The 26,499-nt window shown below is 35.1% G+C and overlaps 3 protein-coding genes across 5 annotated transcripts; 1 reads left to right on the forward strand and 2 right to left on the reverse strand.

Annotated features, from left to right (window-relative positions):
• Nucleotides 1-412: 412 nt before the first annotated feature.
• On the reverse strand, nucleotides 413-7,306 carry LOC143458681 (mediator of RNA polymerase II transcription subunit 16-like). Of its 2 annotated transcripts, XM_076955532.1 has the most exons (20): nucleotides 7,167-7,306; nucleotides 6,865-6,972; nucleotides 6,610-6,764; nucleotides 6,346-6,452; nucleotides 6,101-6,228; nucleotides 5,893-6,002; nucleotides 5,677-5,787; nucleotides 5,404-5,568; nucleotides 5,123-5,259; nucleotides 4,876-5,014; nucleotides 3,735-3,880; nucleotides 2,930-3,026; nucleotides 2,721-2,828; nucleotides 2,555-2,637; nucleotides 2,306-2,441; nucleotides 1,892-2,084; nucleotides 1,500-1,650; nucleotides 1,264-1,422; nucleotides 924-1,039; nucleotides 413-636 (listed from the first exon to the last, which is right to left on the reverse strand). In XM_076955532.1, the coding sequence occupies exons 1-20, from the start codon at nucleotides 7,288-7,290 to the stop codon at nucleotides 545-547; spliced, it is 2,565 nt and encodes an 854-aa protein (XP_076811647.1). In that variant the 5' UTR covers nucleotides 7,291-7,306; the 3' UTR covers nucleotides 413-544. The 2 variants fall into 2 exon arrangements, with proteins under 2 accessions (XP_076811647.1, XP_076811648.1); XM_076955533.1 differs by lacking the exon at nucleotides 7,167-7,306 and having other exon boundaries at nucleotides 6,618-6,764.
• A 55-nt stretch (nucleotides 7,307-7,361) lies between these two features.
• LOC143458680 (endoplasmic reticulum metallopeptidase 1-like) lies at nucleotides 7,362-18,569 on the reverse strand. 2 transcript variants are annotated; one of them, XM_076955530.1, is made up of 18 exons: nucleotides 18,423-18,567; nucleotides 18,045-18,169; nucleotides 17,324-17,435; nucleotides 16,831-17,002; nucleotides 16,542-16,698; nucleotides 15,581-15,728; nucleotides 14,839-15,011; nucleotides 14,465-14,646; nucleotides 14,258-14,379; nucleotides 13,774-13,986; nucleotides 12,593-12,819; nucleotides 12,301-12,481; nucleotides 11,907-12,135; nucleotides 11,120-11,237; nucleotides 10,858-11,002; nucleotides 10,608-10,757; nucleotides 10,328-10,516; nucleotides 7,362-9,139 (listed from the first exon to the last, which is right to left on the reverse strand). In XM_076955530.1, the coding sequence occupies exons 2-18, from the start codon at nucleotides 18,045-18,047 to the stop codon at nucleotides 8,844-8,846; spliced, it is 2,817 nt and encodes a 938-aa protein (XP_076811645.1). In that variant the 5' UTR covers nucleotides 18,048-18,169; nucleotides 18,423-18,567; the 3' UTR covers nucleotides 7,362-8,843. The 2 variants fall into 2 exon arrangements, with proteins under 2 accessions (XP_076811645.1, XP_076811646.1); XM_076955531.1 differs by lacking the exon at nucleotides 18,045-18,169 and having other exon boundaries at nucleotides 18,423-18,569.
• Nucleotides 18,570-19,411: 842 nt separating this feature from the next.
• On the forward strand, nucleotides 19,412-25,411 carry LOC143458682 (uncharacterized). The gene is made up of 4 exons (XM_076955534.1): nucleotides 19,412-19,591; nucleotides 19,807-19,885; nucleotides 24,482-24,610; nucleotides 25,189-25,411. Exons 2-4 carry the CDS (start codon nucleotides 19,817-19,819, stop codon nucleotides 25,324-25,326), a joined length of 336 nt encoding a protein of 111 aa, XP_076811649.1. The 5' UTR covers nucleotides 19,412-19,591; nucleotides 19,807-19,816; the 3' UTR covers nucleotides 25,327-25,411.
• The last annotated feature ends 1,088 nt before the right edge of the window (nucleotides 25,412-26,499 follow it).

The raw sequence follows: 26,499 nt of genomic DNA on the forward strand, positions 1-26,499 counted from the left end.
TTCTGCCCACAACTACCTCGAGCGGACGTCCTTAGCAGGCGCAGGGCCCAATGCAAGAATTGATGGCGTGTCACCTGCCAAATTAATGTAATGATATTAACGAAAAAACAAATAAAAACTCTTTGCCAAGGATGGCCTGGGAACAACTTAATCAGCTGTGAACTAGTGTTGGGTGGCTTAGGTCCAAACCTGTACAAAAAAAGAGTGGCAAATTCTCTGGGTTGTGTGGCACGGAGAATCAAACCGAAGATCATGTTATAACCAGCTGTTTCAACTTCCAAACTACCCATGAAATACATGGTCTGCAAAGTTCAGACAACTGCACGATCCAATGGTAATCTGGGTCGCTGAATAACATTTGGCTCATACAGAAAAGATTAGCTTCAGACATTTCTTAGGTATAACCACAAAATGAAATAATTTGTGCTTTGTATTACAATTTTGACTTGTCAAGGCAGTAATATATGACAAATATAAAACAGTGCATCCTGTAGGTAATTGCGTTTAATTTCACGCTCGAAGTACAAACTGGGCTTTTTAGGTTTTAAGGTCTCTGTGATGTGATTCCAAACTTGTCGGCAACTTTTCCATTCGCAGCGGATGATATACCTTCGCGGTTTAAAGAAGACGGCAAACCTATTACAAAAATAAATAAAAACTGCTAAACTTAACTGTATCAGGTAGTAGATTTTACCAGGTCAATAAGACAATGTTATTTTGAACTTACGCACGTAATCACGGTACGTAATCAAAAGTAAGATCGCATATTTCAGTCATTTTCTGATTCTGTGACTGTTTATTACACAAAATTGATGCAAATGCCCAGTAAAAGAGTGTTACATCGATAGCGCATCGCTCGAAAGATTTGTACCATGAAACCAAGCTTTGAACCGACATCCGATAATAATGTTCAGATACTTTACCTGTGGGGCCCACTTTTCTCCACAATCCACCGCAAAGGCAAGATCTGACAAAACGCTGATCCCAAACTTTAACAGTAGGCTTAGCAAGACTGTTGTACATTGTCACGATACCACACCTGGAAGTCAAATAATGCAATACGCACGCTGTTTCAAAAACTTAACCGAAAAATTGACCAACAGAAGTTACGCAATATATATCAACAATGTCGGTCACAAACTGTAATCGCAGTAAAAAACCAACACAGACGAAAGAAATATCCTTGAAGCAACATTAACTGAATAACACTTTACTCTGTTACCAAAAAAACTCGCAAATTAAACAAAATAGCATAATACATACCTGGTGCATTCTTTCAAATCCTGATGAGGTTTATTTCCCAGGTATAGTCTTTGCAAGGAATCGATCTTTCCAGAGCTTCCAGGAACAGCAACGAAATCCATTCTTTGTTTTCTTCTTGTGAAAAATGCCATGTCCGGTTGCGCTTGACCAAAATCGAACCTTACAAATGATAAAAACTTTAAATCCAGGTTTATTATTCTCTTAGCGAAGAAGAGAGAAGCACATGGCAACTTTACCTAAGCACACCAGACGAATGTCGCATGTGGCTCAAAACTCCATTAACAGGTGTTACAGTTTCCAATGGAGGGATATGAATCTGCGATGGAACTGAGTAACATTCTTTAATTAAACTTTCGGGTAATTCCTTTGATTGGTTATCTTCTCCACCTTTGTACGAAAGTTTTTTTTATGTATTAGCAACGTAAAATCACATGAAACATGATTTATTGATAACAGTTCAAGGTGAATTTTTTATACTGCCGTCAGAAACAATCAGCCTATGTTAAGGGTTTAGCATGACAACAACCGCTAAAATGTGACCAAATTATAACTTCTCTAAAGGTTGCAGGTAAACCATCAACCTGCAAATGATGTTTGTTAACTTGTGCATGAGGTAACATTTATTTACTTGTCTGCCACAGAAGTGTGATCAAGTGAAATATGTGGGGTAAAACTTCAATATTTTCATCAAGAACATGAAAAATCGGTGAGCATGCTGATTTTAGCAATCCCCATACACGAATTATGACCAGCAACTCTCTTAAAACTGACAACCAAGCACGATCTTTCAATAAAGAACTTCCAGGCCGCTCTGACTGAATCTAAACAAAAATATAGTCAAAGATTATTACTTAAGATGGAAAAAGTTGCCCTTTGTAAAGTATTCTGCTGCAGACCAGGACCCGAAAACATATGATCCAAACTAGATAAAAGTTTTAGGTATCCTTATTTTAGAATATAGAAGAATTTGCCAACGTTTCAAAATAACAGAACATGCCCTCACATTACAAAACTGAAATTTTTTATAGTAAACTGCACTTACATGATAAGGTACTGATGCTAGAAGGTAAAGAGTAACATCAGCAACCCACTGTATCAGTTGCTGCATGGAAAGCAAAGATTGTGGATCTGTGTCTACATTTTGCTGAAGTTTGCTGATATCAGTTTCACTAGATGTGCTTCAATAATATACAGCTTGTTTAGGTTTGAATTGAAGACAAAAGACTCAAGGTTTCAAACCTTTTACAAAACATCAACTGAATATGTAAAAACTGCAACAGAACACTTATACCATCCAATATTCTGCAACTTCACAGCTGGGTCATTCTCTTCTGATGTCACTTGTTGTGGTGGGCGTACAAGTGAACGGAAAACCTAAGATTATAACTTGGCATATGACACTTTCCAGCAGTTTCAGCACCAAAGCTCAATGACTTAAAAACACAGTCAAAACTTACTAAAGAAATAGCGTCAAATAATAGTTTGATGTGACAATCTGCAGCACCATAATCAGATGACATTTGATGAAGAGTAATTTTCAATGACAAGAAGCGGGAATGTAAGATCTGTCAGAGATAACAATGTTATAAATAAACAATACATGTTGAAAAAATGTTCTGAAAAAAATTCTAGCCAATTAGAACTTCCAAATCTATGACATTATTACTTGTTGAACTGAAGATGGTTGTTTGTTCATTTCTGTATTCACTAATTCCATTACTTTATCAGCATCATTTTGCTGGACAAGCAACAAAACGTCCCACCTAAGAAGAAAGATGAATATGTTTTGTTAGATTTTACTAGATGTAAAAACGTTACAAATGAAAATAGATCTTCAGCTGTAAATGGCAAGAAAACCTTTCTCATATGCTTCACACAGTGTTCTCAAGTAAAAAAACAGCACTTTTATAACCACCCTTTAGCTGCTGTTAAAAATCAAAGTAGATTTTTGTTTTAAAATTAAAGCTCTAATAAGCATGGATAATATTTTTAGCCGATAATTTCGTTTAACGAATTGTATTTGCATACTAAGATTTTACACAGTTTAATCGATTTAGATAACAGGCATAACAACGTACTAAATTATCTTGTTGCACTAAAGCAGGGGTTCCCAACCGGTGGTACGCGGGAGCTTTTCAGGTGGTACGCGAGCAGCTCTCCGTTGCATGCGATATACAGTATAGTAGTATAACAATTTAATTTTGAGTTGCTAAAATATGCGAACAACACTTTTATTTCTTTCCGTACTAAATTCTCTGCACTCAGTAAGCTACTTTTGTCGATCTTGCTCCCTGCTGTCATTGTTATTAATACAATGCTGCTGCGCGAATATTGGATAAAAATTAGTTGTTTTGAAAATAGTGGTACATGTTGACAATCCGTGGTGGCTAAGTGGTACGAGAACATAAAAAGGTTGGGAACCCCTGCACTAAAGCAACTAGATCGGGGCTGCATGGGCAAATTAAACTAACCATTCACTGCCTGTAAAAAGGCAATAGAGCAACAACTGACAAACTTGCTGCAAAGCCTGTGAAGAGAGATTGGGGGAAAGGCTTTGTGCATTGTTCCACGGAAAGACTTTGTACAAAAGTAAACCGGCGCTACTATCCATAGCAATCTACAAAATAAGTAAAAGTGTTTTGAAACCTGTATAAAAGAGTGAAAGTTCATAACCTGAATACCTCTAAACTCAAACAATCCAAAATACAGTAAACAGTTTTGTTTGCACCAAGCATACAATTTTTCTTGAAAGTAGGACACAACTAATGGCTAGACAAGTAGACATGCATAAGTAACGTTCTTAACAGGTTTCATTATGTTAAAGAAATTTGTGAGATAAACTTTCAGCATTTTTTCCTTCGAATTTCTGGCAGTTACATGTCTAACGTTTGATTTCATATCACTATTATATATGTTTATGATGTGCAACACTAAGCCATTTACCAAAGTTTCCTTGCAGAAAAAAATAGATTTTTGAGATCTTACGTGAATATGTTTGGTACAATATAAACAAATTAATTAACTTAACATAAAAAAAACATTCTTTGGAAATTAAACTTTTCGGAATTCAAACGAATTATAGGAATTTAGAAATTGAGTTCAAATTGAACAAATTACATTCACATTCAAAAGTTTGATTGTAGTATAAACCTTTAGTTATTGGTAAATTTCATCAGATGGACAAAAATAATAACCTGGCAAGATACAACCTGTCGATTGTTTAAAAGCATTCAAGTAAGATTTAACGTATCTAAACAATACAATGTTTTAAATCAGCGTGGTCCAACTGCAGGCCCGCGAGCACCGATTTTTTGGCCCACGAACTGATAGTCAGCTTTGATAGTCGCTATTGTCGAGGAAGAACCTCGACCGCAGATGTCACATTGATCAGCATTTAATCGCTAAATTTTGAACTATTCTAATTTAAGTTCTAATATCAATGTCACATTGTTTTTCAGTTCTAATTTCACTTTTCTTCAGTTCTGATTTATAAACATTGGCCCGCAAGATAAAAAAATTTTCTGATTTTGGCCCGCGATGAAAAGAAGTTGGACAACGCTGTTTTAAATGATTAGTGGTAAAAGCTTCAACACAGCATTGGCAGAGTCTTACCATTGCACACGATATGGGAGAAAACGTAACATGCTGCACACAAGATTTCTGCACAACTTTCATTTTCTTGCCACTCATAGTATTCCGGATACCTTCTGTTTCAGGTAGAGAATGCGTGGCTCGAGAACTTAAGAATATTCTGGAAAGACAAAAACTGGGATTATTGACAAATAAAAAATACCACTAACTTCAAAGTAAGCTCTAGTTTGAATGTTGTACTTTGCATGAAATTTAAATAATTCTGCACCTGTGTAAGATCTGAACTGTGTTGTCAGACAAGGCCACGGCAATATAAAGACCTGAGAAGAAATTGCTGTCTTGAGAGATTTTGTTTTCAGAACTGGACAAGTCCATTGTAAGCGATGAAACAGAGAAGTTTAAAACCTATTGCAAAATATGAAAATTAATGATTGTTGATTGAATTTTTATTGGTGCGAAAAAGAATAAAACTATTTTCATTGTACTTGGCTCAAGAACAGCAAAACTATTTGATATTGTTTACAGTTATGTTCTTTTGGCTACATATACTTTTGCAAGGTGGCTGGATTGTGTGACATATTTCCATGATTTAGTATTCTCTGGAGATGAGCCAGATAAAACCGTTGATTGCTGAAATGAGCGATGAAGTTGCACCACTTCTTTTTTCATCAACCAACTCTCAAACTTGGATCCAGTGGGACCAGACAAACATACCTACATTTCAAAACATAACACATAATAATTTTGTTAAGGTCTCTTAATACTACTGACTTACGTACAACAGACAAATGGCTCGATATCGATCTTAGTATCAGCACTCACAAGAACATGATCTTGACTTTCTTCAGATACAAATGCAGCATGAGATACGACTGTATAAATGATTTGCTCTTCACTGGCACATTTTAAAGGTAAACTTGGAAGTGTGTTAACCTTGTAACATAGTGAAAGTTTAGATTTCACATTGAAACTGCAAAAACAATAATGTCTAAAACTACCTGTATGTCATATTAATCATTGTGTGTGACCTTTACTCACATTTATGTCAAGCTTTGCCTCTTCCGAGTCATACACAAGTTCAAGCTCATTAAATAATATATAGTGTTCTATTACTCCATCAGACATCAGCACGGCAATTTTGCCTTGGCCTGCAATTTGTACTCACAATAACAAATGGACACTAACATACATTTAATATAGCATTAAGCAGTTTAGTTACTCTGTGATAACGTTCAATTCAATATACTTGTGAATGTGACATCTGCCAAACGTTGATAACATGGCACATTTAAATATACTTGGCAGCTTGTGGTTTCATTGTCTGAATGGAGTAGTTTGACACAAACAAGGCCTGTTCCAGTAACAGCTACATATCTAAAAATGGTGGTAATAGTTAATAAATGGTGGTAATAGTAAGGTTGGTTAAAAAGGTTGTCTTGTTAATGACTACCGAATTACTAATAACACCATGTGAAATAGTTCCAGACTTACCCATCAACATGTTTTCCACCATACTGCATAATAGATGGTTTGAATTCTGCTCGATTAAATCTTTCATACAAGCTTGTCACATCCATTTTGTCAATGTGGAAAAGAACCTATAAGATTCATTAGTACATATGACAATTACTGTAAATAATCAACAAACATTTTGTGTAGGGTGAAATCCTAATGTAAGCGTAACTTCCCCCGATAAGACACTGACAACTTAATGAGAAAAATAGTAAGAATACCTATTGTGGTAAAATATCTTACTCTCACACCATGGTGCAACCACCCCACAGCAAGCACATATTCGCCTGGCAATTCAGTGCAATGTTTTGTCTTCTTTGACCAGACGTTGCTCATATGATTATTCATTGTCCACACACAACACATACCCTGTGAGTCTGCACTCAATAACCGAATTCCTGAAAAACATGTTTACTTTCAGCCTGGTAATAATTATTTTAGGTTGCAAAGATTGTGATGAATATAAGCAATTTACTTCGCCTTTAAACGTTTTGTTACCTGTGTGATCCCATTTAAGGCACGATATTCTTCCACCTTTGTAAAGAGAACAAAATACATCCCATGGCTGATTTGGGTTTAAAATGTTCAAAAATTGTTTCACATAACCTACAAAACCAGTGTAAAACTTTTTATAAATCCGATACAGTTCTACTGACACTTTACCATGAAAACCATTTTCGACTGTGGTGTGTAGGATTAACTTTTGGCTTGAAACGTTTTTGGTTGATTCAACTTACTTAATGTTATGTGTCAGACAATGTAATATCATAAATACCACCAACACATTATCAAATGCTTACCGTTAACTTCTTTTTCAGTAGTGAACGCGAAAAGATTACTTGAAGACCAGGCACAAACTGCATTTTCCCCATGTCCAAGTTTATTACAGTTTCTAGGCCATCCTACTTTGTAAATTTGTTCCATTCTTATTTAATGGGACCAACACAAAGCCATTATTTATCAAAAAACTTCTTAAATATTCAAAAACACACCTGCTGATATAGAACAAAGCACACTTTACAAACCACACCACAAAAACATGCTGGAAGCACAAAAAACTATAATTTCCTTGTAGAATAAGTTGACTACAACAAAGTTGTGTTTTAGTTGACTACAAGTTGTGATTTAGACTGAGTCACATTAATCCAAACGGCCATGTCAACCATGTCTGCAGTACTGAAGTTTAGTAGTAATTGAAGTCAGTAAGACTGATACAGTGGGTAACATGCAAAGTTTAATACCAATCAATAGAACACAAAGACCAATTGTGTGAGCTAATATGAATGACATATACAACTGCAAAAAAGAAAACTATTCTACCATCAGTTTTTTACTGTAGAAGTTTTTTGTGAGATGCATTTGCAGATTATTAGCTATTGTTTTAAATAAAAATAATAATTATACATTTAAAAGATTTGGCACAATCATTTAGTTATTGAAGATTAATGATTAACATCCACACCAAAATTTTACTTTTAATGAAACTGAATATAAAACAACGTGATGGGAAAACGATTTGATGTGAGAAGGTTCAGGGCATAATAGGATGTATGTACAGTGCACATAATTTTGGTGAAAAAGTGAGCTTTGATTTGACTTTCATCTTTTAGCAGCCACTGCAACAGTACAAAAAATTATTAGCGTAAATAATAATCGTTTCAAACACTTGCATGGAACATTGCATATACAAAAGTAATTTCTGCCATGTCTCTACTAGTAGAGACTTTTTCTCAAAGTTTGCATAGTGCTTTATGTCGATAGGTTGATACACAATTCAATGAATGGTTAGTGTATCTATTTTGAAAAACCGAGAAACATTATATATCCATAATTCTAAACATTACCCCTGACATAATCAAAAAAATAAATAAATCACAAAAAATCTCACAAAATGAGCACCCCATATAATTCTACCTGGGACAACAGTTTTGGCGAAAGTGAACTGAGTGAAATTAAAACCCATGAGCAAGTTTGCTTGTTAAGCAGTATGAAACAAAACCTGAATGTTTTACAGAAATCATACAAAACATTAAATATCATTCTCACACCAACCATTCATGCAAATGATTGACAATTTACACAACATAAAACAAAACATTATAGTCTGTTTGAAGGACTAACCTTAATATTGTTATCGCTAACTTTCATTATAACACATATCACAGCAACAAACTAACAAACAAAAAAGATAACTAAAACACACAATTACAAACAAAATCACACACAAATAATTGAATTATGCAACTTATCACTATCTATGAGTATTACACTAAATAGAAAATACTGAAGCCTCATGTTTTCACTGATACTCTTATTACCGGCAAGTTGATACCGACAATAATTAATAATAGTGTATTAATTGAGAAGTGATTCTATGACTTTAAAAACATTCAACAAGAAATCACGCTGGCTTGCATTTATGTGAAGAATTAAATTTATGTGAAACATTCCTAAAAATATTCTAAAACAGGAGTGGTCTAAAATAAGTGGTTTTCATAGACTGATACCCAAGACATGGGCACCACCCAGTCATGCAAGTCATCCAAGAAATTCTTCAAGTCATGGGTTTGCGCTGGGACTGGTATTTTTCTCTCAGTGGAATAATAATGTCCCATAATAGCCAGCTCAACAGTGGGAGCAAGGGAATGGTCATATGGCGGGAGGTTGGAATCTTGAGTTATTGTAAATTCAAACCAAGGCTTCCAAGTCTCTTTGTGAAGCCCAGAACCATAATAGAGAAAATGCCAATCACTATATTCGTAGTGTATGTTACCTGAGGAAGCAAACAATATACAGTGAGACCTCGTTAATCCGGACCACTTCGTTTCGTCAAAAAATGTCGGTTTAGCGGGGTATCCGGATTATCGGAAAGTAAAAAATCAATCAATCTTGCAAATGCAGTACCGTGTTCAAAACGCAGTATGCACCTTACTCCAATTCTAAGTACCGACTTTCTGGCTGGACAGCAACTAAAATAAAATTATATTTTTTGTATGATCCGACCCAGTGTCGAACCCCAGAACCACCGTATTAAAGACGAATGCTCTCCAAGTGACGAACATGCGGCCACAAATCGGTTTGACAACCGCTCTTGCATGGCGAAGCATTCCGGCGGGACCAACAGTCTTGAACTTTCTTTGACCTGTTTCCAATCTTTGCGCAATGCGATATCAAAAGCTGATCGCACAATTGAGTTGCAGCAGTATGTCTTCAATAGATTGCCGCACTCAACCGATGTAATGTACGTATTTTTTTGCGACCGCGGAAGTGTTGTTTGTTACTGTTGATGAACAATTTATTTTTTCGTTTCTAAAATACTGTACAGTATTTCATAGTATGACTAAAAAGCTGTGCGGCTAAAATTTTTTACAAAGCGCAATGCTGTACAGTACTGTACTTTTGAATCAATAAAGACCGCAACGTTATTATGCGTAGATAATCGGCTATTGTTTCGTCAACTAACTACCCAGTGTACATAGTGTATTAGGACAATCGTGAATCATTTTCGCTAAACTGTTAATAATCCGGTTTATCGGATTTTATTGCTATTGATTTAGCACATTTGTTCCAAAACTTTTGTGTCGGAGTCGGACAGCGGGGTTTCCGGATTAAAGGGGTAAAATGCATAGGAAGAAATCCGTTCCCGGCAGTTTTGTGTCGGATAGCGGGGATTCCGGTTCATCGGGGTCCGGATTAACGAGGTCCCACTGTATTTGCAGAAATATGTAAAATTTTTATGTGAAGTAGCGTAAGGCTGTACAATGTACATGGCTGTAACTGTAACCTTCCAATGGTTTCCATAAAAAATATTTTCAAAAGTATTTTGTACCACTCCTTTCCTGCCATACTTACTTCACTATATTCAAAGTAAAAATTACTCAGTTAATGTTAATGTTACATAACAGAGCAATGCATGGTATGAAACATCGACAACATTTTGAAAAAAAAAGACACAAATTACCCCAGACAAGAGTAGGTGTTATAGAGGTTGGATGAGATCGTGAATGATCTATGTTATCATTCACAATCCATCTTGTTAATGAGGAAGAAACTCCTTCAGAAGACAAAGGAGCAATGTGCACGGTCATATGAGAAGGACCATCAACAGCAAACAACAGACGCTTTTTGTAAGTTCGAGAGGTGGAATTTTCTTCAAAAAAATGAGGCCATGGGTATTATAAAAAAAACTTTCTACAAAACTTGCAGATCAAAAGAGAAATTCTTAACAGTATTAAAATCACCTAAAATCTTTGTGACTTTATGTTCTAGAAGCTTGACTGAGAATGGTTTGACCTTTATTTCCTGAAAAGATGGCCTATCGGCAGGGATGTACTTTGATGTTTTTACAATTTTATTCACCGGAAGCACAAATGGAAAGTGACAAAACAAACCTACGCATATAAAATTTCTACTTAGTTATTAAAATATTTTTTTGAACTCAAACTATAACCAGACGCTAAACACTTTCTGTGGTATATTTTACTGTGATACCTCTGCAGGGTATTAAAGGGGATTCTTTTACAGCTTTGCTGCCAATGTCAATCTTGAACCCAGGAAAATCCATTGTGTTTAACCAGATGCCAGAATCCTCTAGTGTAATTTTCTTATCAAAGCCATAAAACGTTCGAGAGGTATGCTGAAAAAAACTTGACTTGTCATGTTTTTAAAAAACAATATTTATCGATGATAAATTACAAAGCTGTTACAAAACGCTGGTCAACAGTTTTTATGAGTTACAGTAAAATTAAGGTACCTGGACATACAATCTTTTTGGAGCAACAATATCGTTAGTGACAGCGTATGGGAAGCCATAGCTAGATATAGAAAAACACACTGCACCTAAACTTAGAAGAACCATAAGTGCAAGAATCCTAAAATGCAACAAAAGAGAAAGATGATGCAAAAGATGACACATAATCAAAAAGAAAATGCCACATCACATACAATATAAAAACTGATATTGCATAAATGTTGATTTTTGTAAATGTAACAATTTAACAAAAACTCAAACAATACGTATGAACATCCACTATTTTATTTATTCCCAAAAATACCAATCTTACAGGCAGATTTAGGTAGAACCCTTTAGTTTACAATTTTGAGATAAGAAAACACCAGTATAACTCTTCAGGTGATTGGTAAATAGGAAAAATGTACAACAACTTGTGGGAAATTTGTAATTTAAACAAATTTACTTCTATCAATCAACAAGAAAACAACAAGTTTAACCGTTTATAGCCAATGCTCTTTAAGTGCTTTATTTAAAAACAATTTGAAAAATTAGCAGATTCAGATTCACATCAATAATAAAATCTTATGTCATATGAAATGCAAGATAAACACATATAATGGATGGGGTGATGGAAATGTTTTGATTAATTTGGAGAAAGAACAAAGAACAGTTTTTGCTTTTATAATATACAATTTCTAATTTATTTGCTACACAACTGTGAAAAAACAAATTTATAAAAAGTTTAAGCTAATTTAACCAAACCAAAGTTTAACAATACTGCATGTGCATTATGCAAGCTTTAACTTACCAACGAATTGACTTTACAGCATGTATCAAACTGAGTGAAAAATGAAACACAAAAATAAGAGAAAGGGCAGTTAAAAGCCCAATGACAAGATCTGGTGGTACATCGGTTCCTAATCGACCACAGAGTGGAATGAATAGTTCCATGCTGACCCAGGAATGTGAAAACAGGATAATGGTATGCGGTATCAAAACAGTGAAGCAAATTGAAACCTTAACCACAGCACTCACATCTATAAATCAGTTAAAAAACATAATCAAAATTAAAAATTTAACCTATTTGTTGGTTTACGTGCATCTCTTATGACATTTATTGAAAACGTTATGAGGATTACAGAAGTTTAAACATCAAGGTTTTGGAGTTTTGGCCTAATAGCCACACCAACATAAGCCCTTACTGCTGTTAAAACCAAACACTTGTTTGAGGAAGACACATCGTATCAAACAAAGAGGCATTACACAAAGTAAGATAATTAAACTTGATTGAAGCTGGAGATAATTAAGTTGGAAAAGGAATGTTGACCAAATGAACAGGTAACTGTCAAAGAAAATAGTTTCCAGCCTCCAAGGGTCTTCATTCTGCAAATGAAAACAAGTAAAACTTTATACATTTGTCATTAACCATCAGACTACAGTACCGCACATACAAGAAAAATTTAAAAAAAATCTTAACAACGTGACATATTTCACCTTAAAAATAGTTGATGCTGCAATAAGATGCGCAATTAATAATACTGCAAGACCAGGGAAGCCATACAAAAACACAACGAGATATGGTCTTGAATAAAATGCCATAGAGTTTCCAAACTTTGTGATAAAAATAGCCAACAGAAGAACTGTGAGTATGCATGCCACCCAAGAAGATACAATTGTAGCAGCCCCTTTTATAATCTGCTTTCCATATTGTGGTCTCTCTTCTGTAATAAATGAAGACCATTAAAGCAGGAGATGCACCGTATAAAAACTCAAATATTAGGAAACAATTATCAACCATTTTGAAATGTTCAAAAAAATTTTTTAAAGCAACTTTTCTTCTCTTGTAAGTGTGCCGCGAGTGTTTTATAATTTTTCTAGTGTGCCACAAGCTGAAAAAGTTTGGAAACCACTGGCCTACACCATACTAGGCCTAAACAGTTGTTAATGGTTGGACATTACCCAAAAAGGCTTACAAGTTACGTTACAACAATTGATTGCAAAAATCTAATCTAATATTTTAACATTCACATCTAATATTCCCCAACTTATTCCTGATGACTTCCCTCCAATTTTAACAATATTAGTAAACTAAAAATTAACAAAGTTACAAAAAAATATCAAGAGTCCATTACAGAATTGCTTTTAAAATGTGGGAATGATTAGTCATTGTTATTAATTGTTTATGCAATAACTGATAAATAATAATAATACACCAGTAACAAGATTTTAATTATTTTTTATAATGAAAAACTGGTTAACGAATTGTTTTTATGAAACCTAGTGGCAAATTCAGGCACGAATCTCTTACTACCGGTAATTAGTTACTTTAATCAAATACAACATCCAAAGTTAGCAGGTTTGGATTTGCATGAACCTAACAATAAAAGCTGATGAAAACTACGAAAATTAAAACAGCTGATGAAAACTATGATGATAACAAAGAAAACTATTTACCCAAACTTTAGCAATGCAACTTATATACCCCAAGTGTGCTTTAAATATCAAGTTTGAAAACACTTCATTTATGACACCGTGAGCAATATATATATATATATATATATAGATTTACAAAAGCTAGGCTATACAAGATAAATTAAGAGGAGCTCAAGAAAAAATGGATTATGTAATCCGAGAATCATTAAAATGTTTGACAAAATATTAGCAAACAAATTTACCCGATTGAAAAATGATACGCCTTAGGAGATAAATCAAAGGCCCAACAGAGAAAATGAAATTCATGATAGAAAGCATTCTTAATGGAACAGTCATCATAAAAATGCCCAGGAAGTCAGTAAACGCTATGGCACCATGTCGATAAGAACCAGGATCAGGGAGCAGAGAAAAAGGTGATTTGACGAGATGATTAACAACAGCAAGAATATTATCACCTGGAAAAGGGGTAAAAGTTTAAAAAATGAAACTGTTTTGCAAATTACATATCAACTACAAAATGTATGATATCATCTATATTTCAGAAATATTGTAAGTCATCAATTTAAACAGTTAAATGTAAAACAATTTTTAGCCATGTACCGATAACTTGAAAACTACTTGTTTTGTTGCTACTTTGTTAAAATGGTTTCAGCATAAATGCAAATGCACAACTGTTAGAAATATTTTTCCATTTTAGTTTGATAAATTAAATTCTAATTTACTCGCCTGCCCGTTGGATACATCCCGGTAATATCATGTCAACATTGTCATACCAAGTGTGATAAACATACCCATTTTTCATGTATGCAAGATCTATTCCTGGAACTTTTCCGTAGTCACGAAAAATTCTAATAAAGGGAATTGTTTTACAAAATACTCATGTAACATTAGTTTGTGCAAAGTAAACAACAACTAATTAAAAAAAGATTTAACCTAAAATCTGTATCAGATGGAATGATTCCACTTTGAAACAATTCTTGAGCAAATATTGTTCCAAAAGGGTGTGGTGCATGCGTGGCCCATGCTAATGCTAACCAAGGATTGCTTGGACCCGTTTGAAAAACGATTTCCTTGCCACCAGCGCCTGCTGCTTCAAGATTGATAAAAGCTTTGACCTTACAAAGAAATGAAAAGCAGTTTTGTTTTAATTTTGATTTATAATGTTTTCAAAAAGGCTCTAGCAATCTGTTTAATTCTTTCTAATGTTGTTACAACAAAAAGCTGTTCTAATGTAACTCTCTGCCACCTTCCATTTTAACGTTTCAATTGTATGGATGGTGGTTAAATTATAAAAGTATGTACTGTACCCGCTTAGCCCAAGGGTGCTGAGTTATAAAACCATGGCTGCCCTGAAGAACATTTTCTTCTGCACCATTAAATAAAAATATAATATCATGAAGTAAAGGATGAGTCCGATCGACAGCAATGGCACGCATAACCTCAAGCAGCACAGCACAGGCGATTGCATCATCACTAGCACCTGCAACAACATTGCAAAATTCAGCAAATGCATCTTGATTTGTCCAAATTTAACTAAGAAAATTTACATTAAACTACAACCATGTTATGAAGATAGTAAATACAAGATTAAATGCAATTACAGTCGTAGAAAGTACCTTCTAATTGATAGCATACCCACTTGCTAGATCACTAGTTAGTTAGACTAATTGCAAGAATAAACTAGAAACTGACAACTAGACACTACAAGATAAAACTAAGTCTGACACTAGGGATTATAGAGTGCCTGGCTCATAGAAGTGTGAAAGGGCTTTATTTACAGTTGCACCACCGAAGTAAAATCGTTGAGCAAGGTGTAAACGCCAGTAGCTCGCAGGGCCGAGTGGATTAAATGAACAGTTTCAAATTTGGGAAATACAATAGAAAAAAAAAACGAATAGAAAATGTGTGTCAACCAAAACTCAGTAACCAAGGTTCAGGTGATGGGGAATTATGGTCGAGTTTAAGTCAAGTAAAGACTCTCCTCAGTCTGAGGATAAAGATTATGATATCACACCATACCAACGCTGCCATTCACAATTACAGAATCACCTGGTGCACCGTTAACTGAATCAGTGTGACAATTTAGCAGCAAGGCATGATGTGATGACTTGTCAACTGGAGAAACCCTCACCAGCGTGTTTGTAATGTTTGCATAATAACTAGCAAAACCACCAATGAAATCAATTGTGAATGACCCCTAAAAATCATGAACAATTTTTCTTCTATATGAAGTGGTTTTATTAAAAACAAACTGTAAGTACTGTAGTCTTAGAAAGACTAATATCAAATATAGGTCCTAACTACATTGATTAAAGACAAAATGTAAGGCAAGCAATAATTAGTAAAAACATTTAAATACTGTTAACTTTATTAATATACCACATGGATAAATTAGGGATTAGAGTTTTGTTTAACAACTGATGTGTATAATCAGTTGTTAATAACTTTTTACATGCAGACTTTTGTAAAACATTTATAATAATCATACCTTTAGCAAAAACTTTGTTACAAATAGATCAATATCCCAGTTAAGTTCGCACCAATTTAATTTTGCAACCCGGTTAAATTTTCAGAAAAATTTAGGTACCAATTATTCAAAAGTTTATTGGTAATTACAGTAAATCAAAGTTGTCATCACAATTAAGTCAACTTGTCATCAAAGTAAAGTTAAACACGTACGGACTAAAATTCATGACTTGTTAAACATATTATGAATCGGCAACTGATGCATATATTATTATTTACAAATTGGGTCTGTTATACATACAATAAAGTTAGGCTAACTTCAGTTAAGGCATCCATCCGTATCAAATAGTTACTGCTCAGCATCTTCTGTTTTGTTGATATATATATTACATAATAATTCACTTATAGTACAGCTACTGTATTTACAAAGCCATAATTGCTAAGTTCGCATATACCACATAAGTTCGCATAGACTGCTCAGATTCAAGTTGCAAACTTAGCTGGGATCTTATGGTACACAACAGATAAAATGCTGAAGCCTTACCGTTGGCCTCTGTGTCTCCAATTCAATTTTAACAAAAGGGCTGGCCTTGGCTTTTATTTGCGACACTGAGTTTACAATATAATTGGCAGCATCCACATCATTTGCTACACTACCAGCCGGCCGATGCCCCAAAGACACAAACGAATGCAAATGTTTTCTGTAGAAAAAGATTTATACACTGCTAAGTAAGTAATTTGGTAAAACTTTGATTAGAAAAAACAACAAACATGGTATGGGCAAACTGTTATATCAACTATGATACTTTTTAGATTAAATACACAAGTGCTACCTTGCACCTTCTTCAGTAAACTCTGTTGTTTTTGCGTCAGACAAAGATTTTGGCTTTGGCAAATAGTAAACTGAATAATATACTACGAAGAACGTTACAGAAAAATACACAAAGAAAAACAAAGCCCCTTGTTTCTGGGTTAGAACTTCTTTCTTTCTTTCTTGTTTTCCACCTGAAAGAATTATGAAAACGGGTTACTTGCTTAAGGTAGAACATTTGAAAACTGACAAAAAACAAGATAATATTTTACTGTTAAGTATGTCATTCTGCCCGTTATTAAATATACGCAGTTCTAAGGAGCATGGCTATATGCAAAAGTTGATTTTAGCTATTTAATGTGTAACTCAAATTAAAGTTAGATTAAAAGGGTGATTTAAGTCACTACATAGTAGTATAAAATATTTGACCTTTTTATAAGACATGTTATAAAAAATAGGTAAAACACGAGCAAGCACATTGCAGTTTTCAAAATATACTTTGAAATCATTCTTACCTTGATGATTTTCGATTGTATGGGAATGTCGATGAGTCTGAGACCCATTGCGCTGACCACGATGTCGAACAGATGAACTGCTGTTGTGCATAATATTACCGGGGAGATAACCCTGGAAAAGGTTTTCTTAAGCTTAGTTTATTAAATGCCTTAAAACTGGATATCTTACACCAATAGTTTCTGACAATGTTCAACCTAAAATTTTTAAAACTGACTTGACATGTTTACTGTGATGATAGTGCAGTAGTGAGACAAGTGTAATGCTGTTTTTGCCTACACAACCTTAAACCATAACGTTGAAAGCAAAATTGGTTGCTGGTTGCCAATTGTGTCCAAAAATTGGTAGCAGATATTTTATGCTTGTTTATGATAACGCTGTATGATTACGCTGTTAGTCAGTTGGTTGACGGTTCCAGCATCTCACTCGTAAAACTGCAAACCAAGTTCGATTTCCAATTATGGTGCATTACCTTGTATAGTATGATAATCTTTATTCTCAAACTGAGAAAAGCTTTTGCACAACTTGAACCTGGTTGTTCAATTTTTTGTATTGTAAGGCCCGAATTTAGGGCTATTCACCAAGTCTATTAAACAGGAGCAAGCGCCATTAATGCTTTGCCCAAGCACAATGCAAGTTCAGCAACACCATAGGTTAGTAGGTTATCAAACATGGAACACAGACCACATTATTGTGAGTCCAGTGCTTTAACCACTCTGTTACCATGCTGAAAAATATTTATCCTATTTGTAATGCTCTTGAACAATATATGAACAACACTTGTTCAGCCTGCGTTCAGTGGTCCTCCTGATGTAAAGTTCCATGTAATCGGTAACCTGTGATGTAATCTAGACAACAACACAGTGTATCGACACGACGGAGGCGTGTGTGAGTCAAAAAAGTTCTAATTTCTTTTGTTTATTTCTTTATATAGTAAAATTACCAAAAACGCAATTACTCGAAAAATACCGCATTGGGCTTCCTAAAGTTTTGCATGTGAACTAAGCATGCCTGGGGAGTATCATACTGAAATATGACTAAATTTGCACTTCCTATAAATTCTTGCAACTCATGCTTAAACTTGAAAGCAGAATTTCTTACCTAAAGTTCCTAATTTTGCCCATTTTCATGGCAGGTTTTAGCTACAATACACACGCATTTCGCGTATGCATCATGCAAAACTAGCCTATAGATCGGAGCCAGTGGTCTTGAACTGACCATTTCAAATATCCAGTTTCCAGTAGGATACTGCAGAGTCTGCAGTGCAGTACAGTACGTTCATTGTAGTTTTGGGGGAAACCCCTCAGTTGAGGTGTGTTTATTGAATTTTAATTAGACCTTTCAAATTAGTCTAACCCAGGGCTTCCCAAACTGGGGGTCGCGACCCCGCAAGGGGTCGCGTAACGAACTTCAGGGGTCGCAGAGCGTAGGCCTATACCAATTTTACACGAAGTACAAAATACAATCGAAACAAAATATCGTTCCAGCCTAATCAACATTGAAACCGCCTTGAGACCAGCATTAACAGATATTGAGCCACGGCTGGACTTGCTTTGTAGCAGAAAGCAGTCGCATCAATCACACTGAATAAATGTGTGTGCTTTTTTGTTTCCAGTAGCCTATATATGTGTAAAGTAGTAAGTAGACTTTGAGTACTGGTTGCTTGAATTCAGTCTTTACTCTTTGCATCTCAATAAATTTCACTAATGACTAATGTATGTTTCGCGCTGCTAATTTAATCAATTTAAACGTGAAGGGTCGTGGAAAACTTCAGAAGTTTGAAAGGGGTCGCGAGCAAAAAAGTTTGGGAAGCCCTGGTCTAACCCACCAAAAACTGGATAAAACCTTAAATGTAAAGTTCAAGTTGATAATATTGTTTTGAATGGTGTTACTATGCTGTAGACTTAAAGTTTTTTGTGTTATTTGTGGTTTATTCGAAACTGCAAAGCAAATTTAAAGTTAAGTCAAGAAAGCATAAACTTAGTGCGAAGTGCGACCACAAGCGTACGTGATGGATTTGTCTCCTTTTCAGCTTAATTTTCTAAGGTCGAGGGCTTCGGTCATGGTTCAATCAAGCGAGCAAAGCAAAATTGTAGAGGTCAACTTGTTGTTAGCTGTTTAATTCTGCTGCATAGTGACGTCGGTCATAAGGATAGTTGCAACTTGCAATTTTTAAAAAACTCGACGATAGACGGATTAAGTTAACTTATTGTGCCTACCTGCTTACGATGTCAGGATGCCGGTATATGACTAAACCTGCAGACAGCAGAGTAGGTCTATATACACTATAGGCTAGCCTAGCCTGTACTGGCATTTCTGAAGAAAATAAGCTACTGGTGACAGTACTAGGCTATTTAGCCGTTATTATTGCCACTGCCCACGAATAGCTCCAGTTATTGATATTTCAGTGAATGTCATTTTGATAATTGCATGCATATTTTATATGTTTTTCTTTGTTTATATCATGTTGTGTTGTAATCTACAGCTGCATAAAAATGTTCGGACAAACCATAATTTACAAGGCCGCGTTGGCTCAGAGAAGGTTTCTTCTGCATTCAATAAGGGTAAGTTCAATGCTATAGAAATAGTGTAATTTAAAAGATTTTTGACACAATATTGCCTGTTGTGTTATTAAGTGGGAAGTGTGGTACTTCTATCAACGTGCACACCGAACTTTTTTGTTTTTACGTTGATTTATAACAAACAAGAAAACTGATTGCTTATGCCTCAATTTATAATAAAGAAACAAAGAATTAAAGCTTCAATGCACGCCTCTACGCCAAAATTTGCCTATTTACATGCACGAGTTCTCATTGCAAATTGCTGATTTTTTCAGGTGGGTATGTGGGAAAGCCAATTACAGCTACATTCATTATCCAGTCTTTGAAATAACTAAATAAACATGCAGCTTGTCATTATCTTGTAAGTACAGCCAGTTTTAGGAGAAATAATTAATTTTCAGTACCGGGATTATATCATAGAAACTGAAGAAGTATTTTTATTTTGTTTGTCACTGTCACTTTGTTTTATTGTAGCTAGATGCAACTTTCATAACAGTCAACTGTTTTTTGACAAGGAGTTATGTTTTGTCATAATGAATTTTCTATCTACAATCTCATATTAGAATACATAACTTATGATACCTTAAAACAGTGCAGTGCTAAACTAGAATTTTGATTCACACCTGTAATGTTCTGCTTTGAGTGACTCAGGCTTTGAGGCTTTTAACAGCATATTTAATACGAAAAAGTGAAAAGACAACACACGTGTATGGCGCATAATCTGGAATAGCATATGTAACCGCATGTTAGTACATTGGCAAGCAAGGTGAGGCATTATGGGTAGTGGTCAACCACAACTGGCACTATTTACAGTTAGCAACAATAACCTTCTTATTACATCTGTTACATCCCCCTTCTTTAGGTAGCACACATTAATCGAAATCAATAACTATCGCATTATAACTGGATAGTAAACAGTGACACTGATCGCAGTAGGCAAGCATGAAAAATACTGAATGGAAAACAACGGGATGTAGGAATGGTGACATATACTGGTGTGAAGACTTGATATAATCATAATGAAACATGACAGTGGTGAATGAAAATACAAAAAAACAGCACATATAATACTACACGGCAAAGGGCGAGCACGATCAATTGAGATAAGTAACATGCATTTATTTACACATTCAGGCAGTGACAAACTCATTGTATCGACAGGGAGGTCTTCGTGAAACTCGTACGTTTGTATCACACACATCGGTAATATCATCAGCGGAACTGCAAGGCCTTGTTACTTGCGTATTTATGTTATTATTAAATGACCTTGTGTTGTCATTATCTTCATAGTATTCGAATTGAAACTCAGGTTGAGCTTGTACTGTTTTGTACAATTGTCTGCGATTCCTGCGAATGTCTCCATATTCATTTTGAAGTTGATAGGACCGTGGCTCAGATCTCTGGTTGGTGATAATTCCTTTTGCTCTTCTTCTGTTACGATTGTAGTATACAACATCTCCCTTTGGCAGCTCTGGTAATGGCTTCGTACCTCGATCATAGTGCTTCTTTTGCATTTGTTGCCTTGGCTCCAGATTAACCTCAATACGAACATTGTGCGGTTCCAACATTTTAGTTGAAACTGGAGGTTTGCTTCTTAGCCTTCTGCTTATTAGAGTTCGCGCTGGATGTTGGATTACTCCTTCAACATCAGGATTGAGTTCTGTGTGGTATTCTTTTTCATAATCGGCCATGCCTTTGAATACGTCTGCATGTTCATGCGTGATTTGATCAAGGGTCAATGTGGAACTTGTGCAAAGATCAACTCGCTTGATGAGGTCTAGCCTGTCACAGGCTTGTTCACCAAGAATGGGAATGTGGCAAAGATCTGTGACGTAAAACTGAAAATCAAATGCTTTGCCATGTTTGTTTGTGACCCGCAATGAGGTGGTGCCTATCGGTTTTACGTGGTGGTTACCAAATGCAGATAAAATAGCTTTAGTTTTCTTCAAAGATGACTGGTTTAGCTTCTTGTAGACTTTATACGGAAGAATGTTGGCATAGGCTCCAGTATCCAACTTGAAAGTTACAGAATATACTTTCGATAAGTCATTTTGAACATGAAGATCAGCTCTCATTTTAGTTTGTCTATGATTAGAGACAGAATTAATTGAGCCGACGTGAATGACTTCTACTGCATCAGACTGTAATTCTTGTGACTGTGTTTCGATGTCATGAACTTGCTTGGGTTGACTTCTGCATACAGCCGCAAAATGGTTTCGCTTTCCACAGTTGCGACATATTTTACTGAATGCGGGGCACTATTTGGGCTCATGTTGTGTGCCGCAATACCTGCAGTTCCGTGGAGTGGAACGAGTGGGAGGGGGTCTCGTATAATGACTTGTGCGCTTGATGCTATTGATCTGGTGAGTGCTGGTATCATTCATTTCCTTAAAATGGGCGTTGCTCGCTTCTGCTGCATGACAGATGTCTATGGCTTTAGCTAACGTCAAATCAGCATGTTGTATCAGTTTTTCTCTAACCTGCGGATCATGGATGCCAAATACAACTTTATCACGCAGATGTCTATCTGGATCGGTGTAATCACACCCATCAAGCAATTGTCTTAAATCCATCACCCAGTTGTCAAAAAGTTCACCTGGCTGTTGGTCACGTTGCCAAAACTTGTATGTGTTGAAAATCGGATTCTTTCTTGGCTCACAGTACTCACGGAATTTCTTTAGTACAGTCTTGTAATCGTCTTGGTTGTCCTCATCACCAGAAAACTTAAAACGCTGGAATATCTTCTGTGCCTGCGGACCAGCACAATTCAACAGTATTGCAACTTGTGTTTTTCCAGGTTTTTTGCTAAGTTCAGCCGCCTCAAAGAATATGGAAAAGCTCATTTCCCAGTCTCGCCACGACTCTGCTACATGTCGGGAGACAAACTGCATGGGATCTGGTGGCCTAAAGCTGAGTGCCATCTTTCCGAATTCCACTTCTTACACCATGTAATGTTCTGCTTTGAGTGACTCAGGCTTTGAGGCTTTTAACAGCATATTTAATACGAAAAAGTGAAAAGACAACACACGTGTATGGCGCATAATCTGGAATAGCATATGTAACCGCATGTTAGTACATTGGCAAGCAAGGTGAGGCATTATGGGTAGTGGTCAACCACAACTGGCGCTATTTACAGTTAGCAACAATAACCTTCTTATTACATCTGTTACAACACCAAGTGTTTTTGTGTTTTCGAGTTACGATTAGCATACATATCTCATCTCAAAATAAAAACTTATTCTTAGTAACGCAAATATCACTGTGATTTACTTTATTGATGAGTTGTTACTGGAAAAGATTAGAAACATTGAATGTAAGTGTAATTTACTGCCTATTTTTTGATATCTTGACAGGACTTCAGTGTAAAACGTTTAAAAACTTGAATCGAGGCTATAATGGCTCTACTTCAAAATTTTATTGACATACATGCCACAGAAGAAAGAACACGTTATATAACAATTGTGATATATATATAGTGCAGATAATCTAACTGACACAAAAAGCATTGAAACCAGTAGGGTTATGGCACTTTATTATAACAGTATATTGAAAAGATGAGCCTGATGGTGCTAACTTTAAATGTGTATAACAGTTATCAAACATTAATGGTGTAATGCATATTACCATTATCATACTATGTAAAAGGTTCAAAACGCTTTTTCAGTAAACATTTCTTGATTGCAAATATTCACATTCACGTTTTTATGGATATTACTAGTTTCCTTGACTTAATGCCATATTAATTGTTTTTGTTTTGTGAATCATTGGTAGTCACTACAGTCACACTTAAGTGCTGGCTCTTCAATGCTATAAGCTGCAGCATATATTCTTCATGTTGATCTGTCAAACTTTTATGAAGTTTTGAATTAAAGTAAAAGTGAACAAAAAGAAGGAAAGACTCAAGAAAGTGAGCTGATAAAAGGTCAGACTGCTACAGCACTGGGAATGTGATACTTTCCCTCATATTTTCAAGTATATGAATTCAGATATGTGTCCATTTTAGTTAGCTTGCATGGCTCTAAAGACTATCAAAGTTGTGCTTCGGTAACTTTTCTTTGAGAAAGGTAAACTTTTTTATCGTTAGTCTAATCACAGTAGGCTTTTTGAAAAGTTTCGTTATCCTGTCCCAGGTGCAAAGCAAACATGTGCAAGGAGGTTGTGATATGTACGTTAGTACATGTGGTATGTACCCTAGCAATATGACTTACATGATTACACGTAATTTAATTTAGTTAATGTTAGAAATGAGATCCCAGCTCAGTGTAGCTATTATATCCATGTGTGTATACATAACTGTTACTTGGAAAATTTAAGCCAACCACTTGAACTAATAGCTTAATAATTAATAATCTTCATAACAACAAAAACTTGAATCTGAGTTTTTTTAACCAAAGTATGTTTTAAACCTATTGACTTCTTTACATGATACCAAACTTTTTCCAAAGTTTTACTTACAAGTTGAAGTATTTTCAAATGCTCAAAAAAATGGGCATTTTTCTTGAGAATCGCCTTTTTTTGTGCATGTCGATCATTGTTGTACACATTTTCATGATTATATCATTATCATTCTTAGTCAGGTCCTTATTTTGTAAATATTAGAGGGCTGCAACTCAAGTAAAGACAAGAATTGAAAAGCCAGCTGAAATTGGATGGACCACGAAAAGCCGGGAGGAATTTGAACGTGTTTTTCCAGGAGTGGCTGCTAAACAAGCACATCATCTTAGAATGGTAAGCTTACTTTTAAGTAAATTTGTATGAATGATTTGATGTTACTGTGAGTTCTAACTGAGGAGTATAAGTTGTGGTTTGAAATGTTACTACTTGAGTTATGTAAATATTTTAACTCTGTTTTTAGAAGTAGTTAACAAACTTATTTTCCTAGCTCTCATAAACAAAATATGATTGTAGTAGTTAGTTAGTATATTTGTAAGACTTATATTGTACTCTGCTCAAGTTAAAATGTATTCTGGTAATGGAGTTCAGCTTTGAAATCCTTATAACAGCATTATTTTTGTGTAACACAACTAATGCAGTATTTTGTTGTTTGGTGCTATAATTGCTTCATACATGAAAAAATCTTGCTATTTTTTTTGTTTTTTGGACAACTATTTCTGGAACTTTTAAGTAGTAAAATCTAGTAGGGTACTCTCTAGTTACATTTCAATTTGTTAATTTTTTTCTAAAAAAACATCACTTGTTCTGGTCTCCTTCAAATAAACATAATTTTTGCAGACTTTAGAAAAATATGGTTTGGATAACTAAGAATATTGTATAAAAAGTTCACATTTAATGTTTGCTGTTGACAGATCAAGGAACACCATCTGCCAGTTCATCGAAGTGGTGGTCGATCAAATGATGTTGTAAATTCCATGTTTTATGGAGCTACTGCCGTGCTCTTTGCATATTTTATGTACCTCTACTACGAAATGATAAAAAGTAGTTAAAATATTTTGAGATGAACAATTTTTGTTTCCTATAAACTGGGGTGTTATCAGTGATTCTTGGTCAATACAGTAGCTTTATATCGTGTGTTCTCTGCAATTTTACGACCTCAGTTTTGCAGCAGTGAAAAATTGAATTGATTGGTGAATGCCACCTGTATGAGTTAAAACATTTTAAATTAAGTGAATAACAGACGATGAACGGCAAGAGCTTAGAGATGTAAAAGCGCATGAAACCTGTTTCAAGCTGATAATATCCATTCACCGGAAAAGATTTTATTTGTAAGTGGACCCTAGATGTCGCCATCTTCTAACTTGGAATCCAAAGTTGTCTTGTATAAATCAAGGCAGACGCAATCAACGCCAGAAGAAGGGCACAGTCGGTTAATACGTAGCACTACCTGTTTACAACATTGTGGTGAACTAAATACGCAGAATCAAGTACCAAAGGAAAAAATATTCCGTCCGACAGTTCAACCTTAACCAAACTCTCGTTCGTTATGAGCTGAAATGTATGAACGCCACGTATAACACAATTTGCGCTAAAGAAAGATGCTTCCACTTTAACTTGTCAAAATATGATTCGACATTATTAATCCATTGCAAAAAAAGGAGAATTTTATGAGTTTTGCAAAAGTGTTTGGTTAAAGTAGCATAAGCCTGTACGCATAACTTCATAATTTTCTTGTTAACTCCAAATTCAAACTAACCAAGATTTATAGTTTTATAGTTGCAAAGGTTTAAAACAGGCAAGATGGTAATAATAACTTATAACTAGGGCCCGCAAAAGTCAATAAAGTCAAAATTTTTTAAGGACCTCGTCTGACCACGAATCAAAGAATAAAGTTGTTTTCAGCACCTAGGGGATTGTTACTAAGAAGTTTATAGGTCAAAATAAAGTCAAAATTTGTCAAATTATGGCTTTTGACAAAGTTTTTGTGTTTCTTGAGAGTAATTTTTGTAAAAATCCTCGTGGAAGCATTGTAAATCAGGAACTGCGACACAATTAAACCATATTAACCCATAAAAACAGGAAATAAGTCACAATGCCCACTTGGATCAGCAGTAACTTTTATCGCAAATTGTCCATTGTTTATTCATTGTTGCGTATTTAAATAATTCTTATAAACGACTTCCTCTTCATAAACGTGGTCTTTTCGAAGATCAACAGTTTGG

This window comes from Clavelina lepadiformis, chromosome 5 (genome assembly GCF_947623445.1).
Source record: "Clavelina lepadiformis chromosome 5, kaClaLepa1.1, whole genome shotgun sequence".
NCBI lineage: Eukaryota > Metazoa > Chordata > Ascidiacea > Aplousobranchia > Clavelinidae > Clavelina > Clavelina lepadiformis.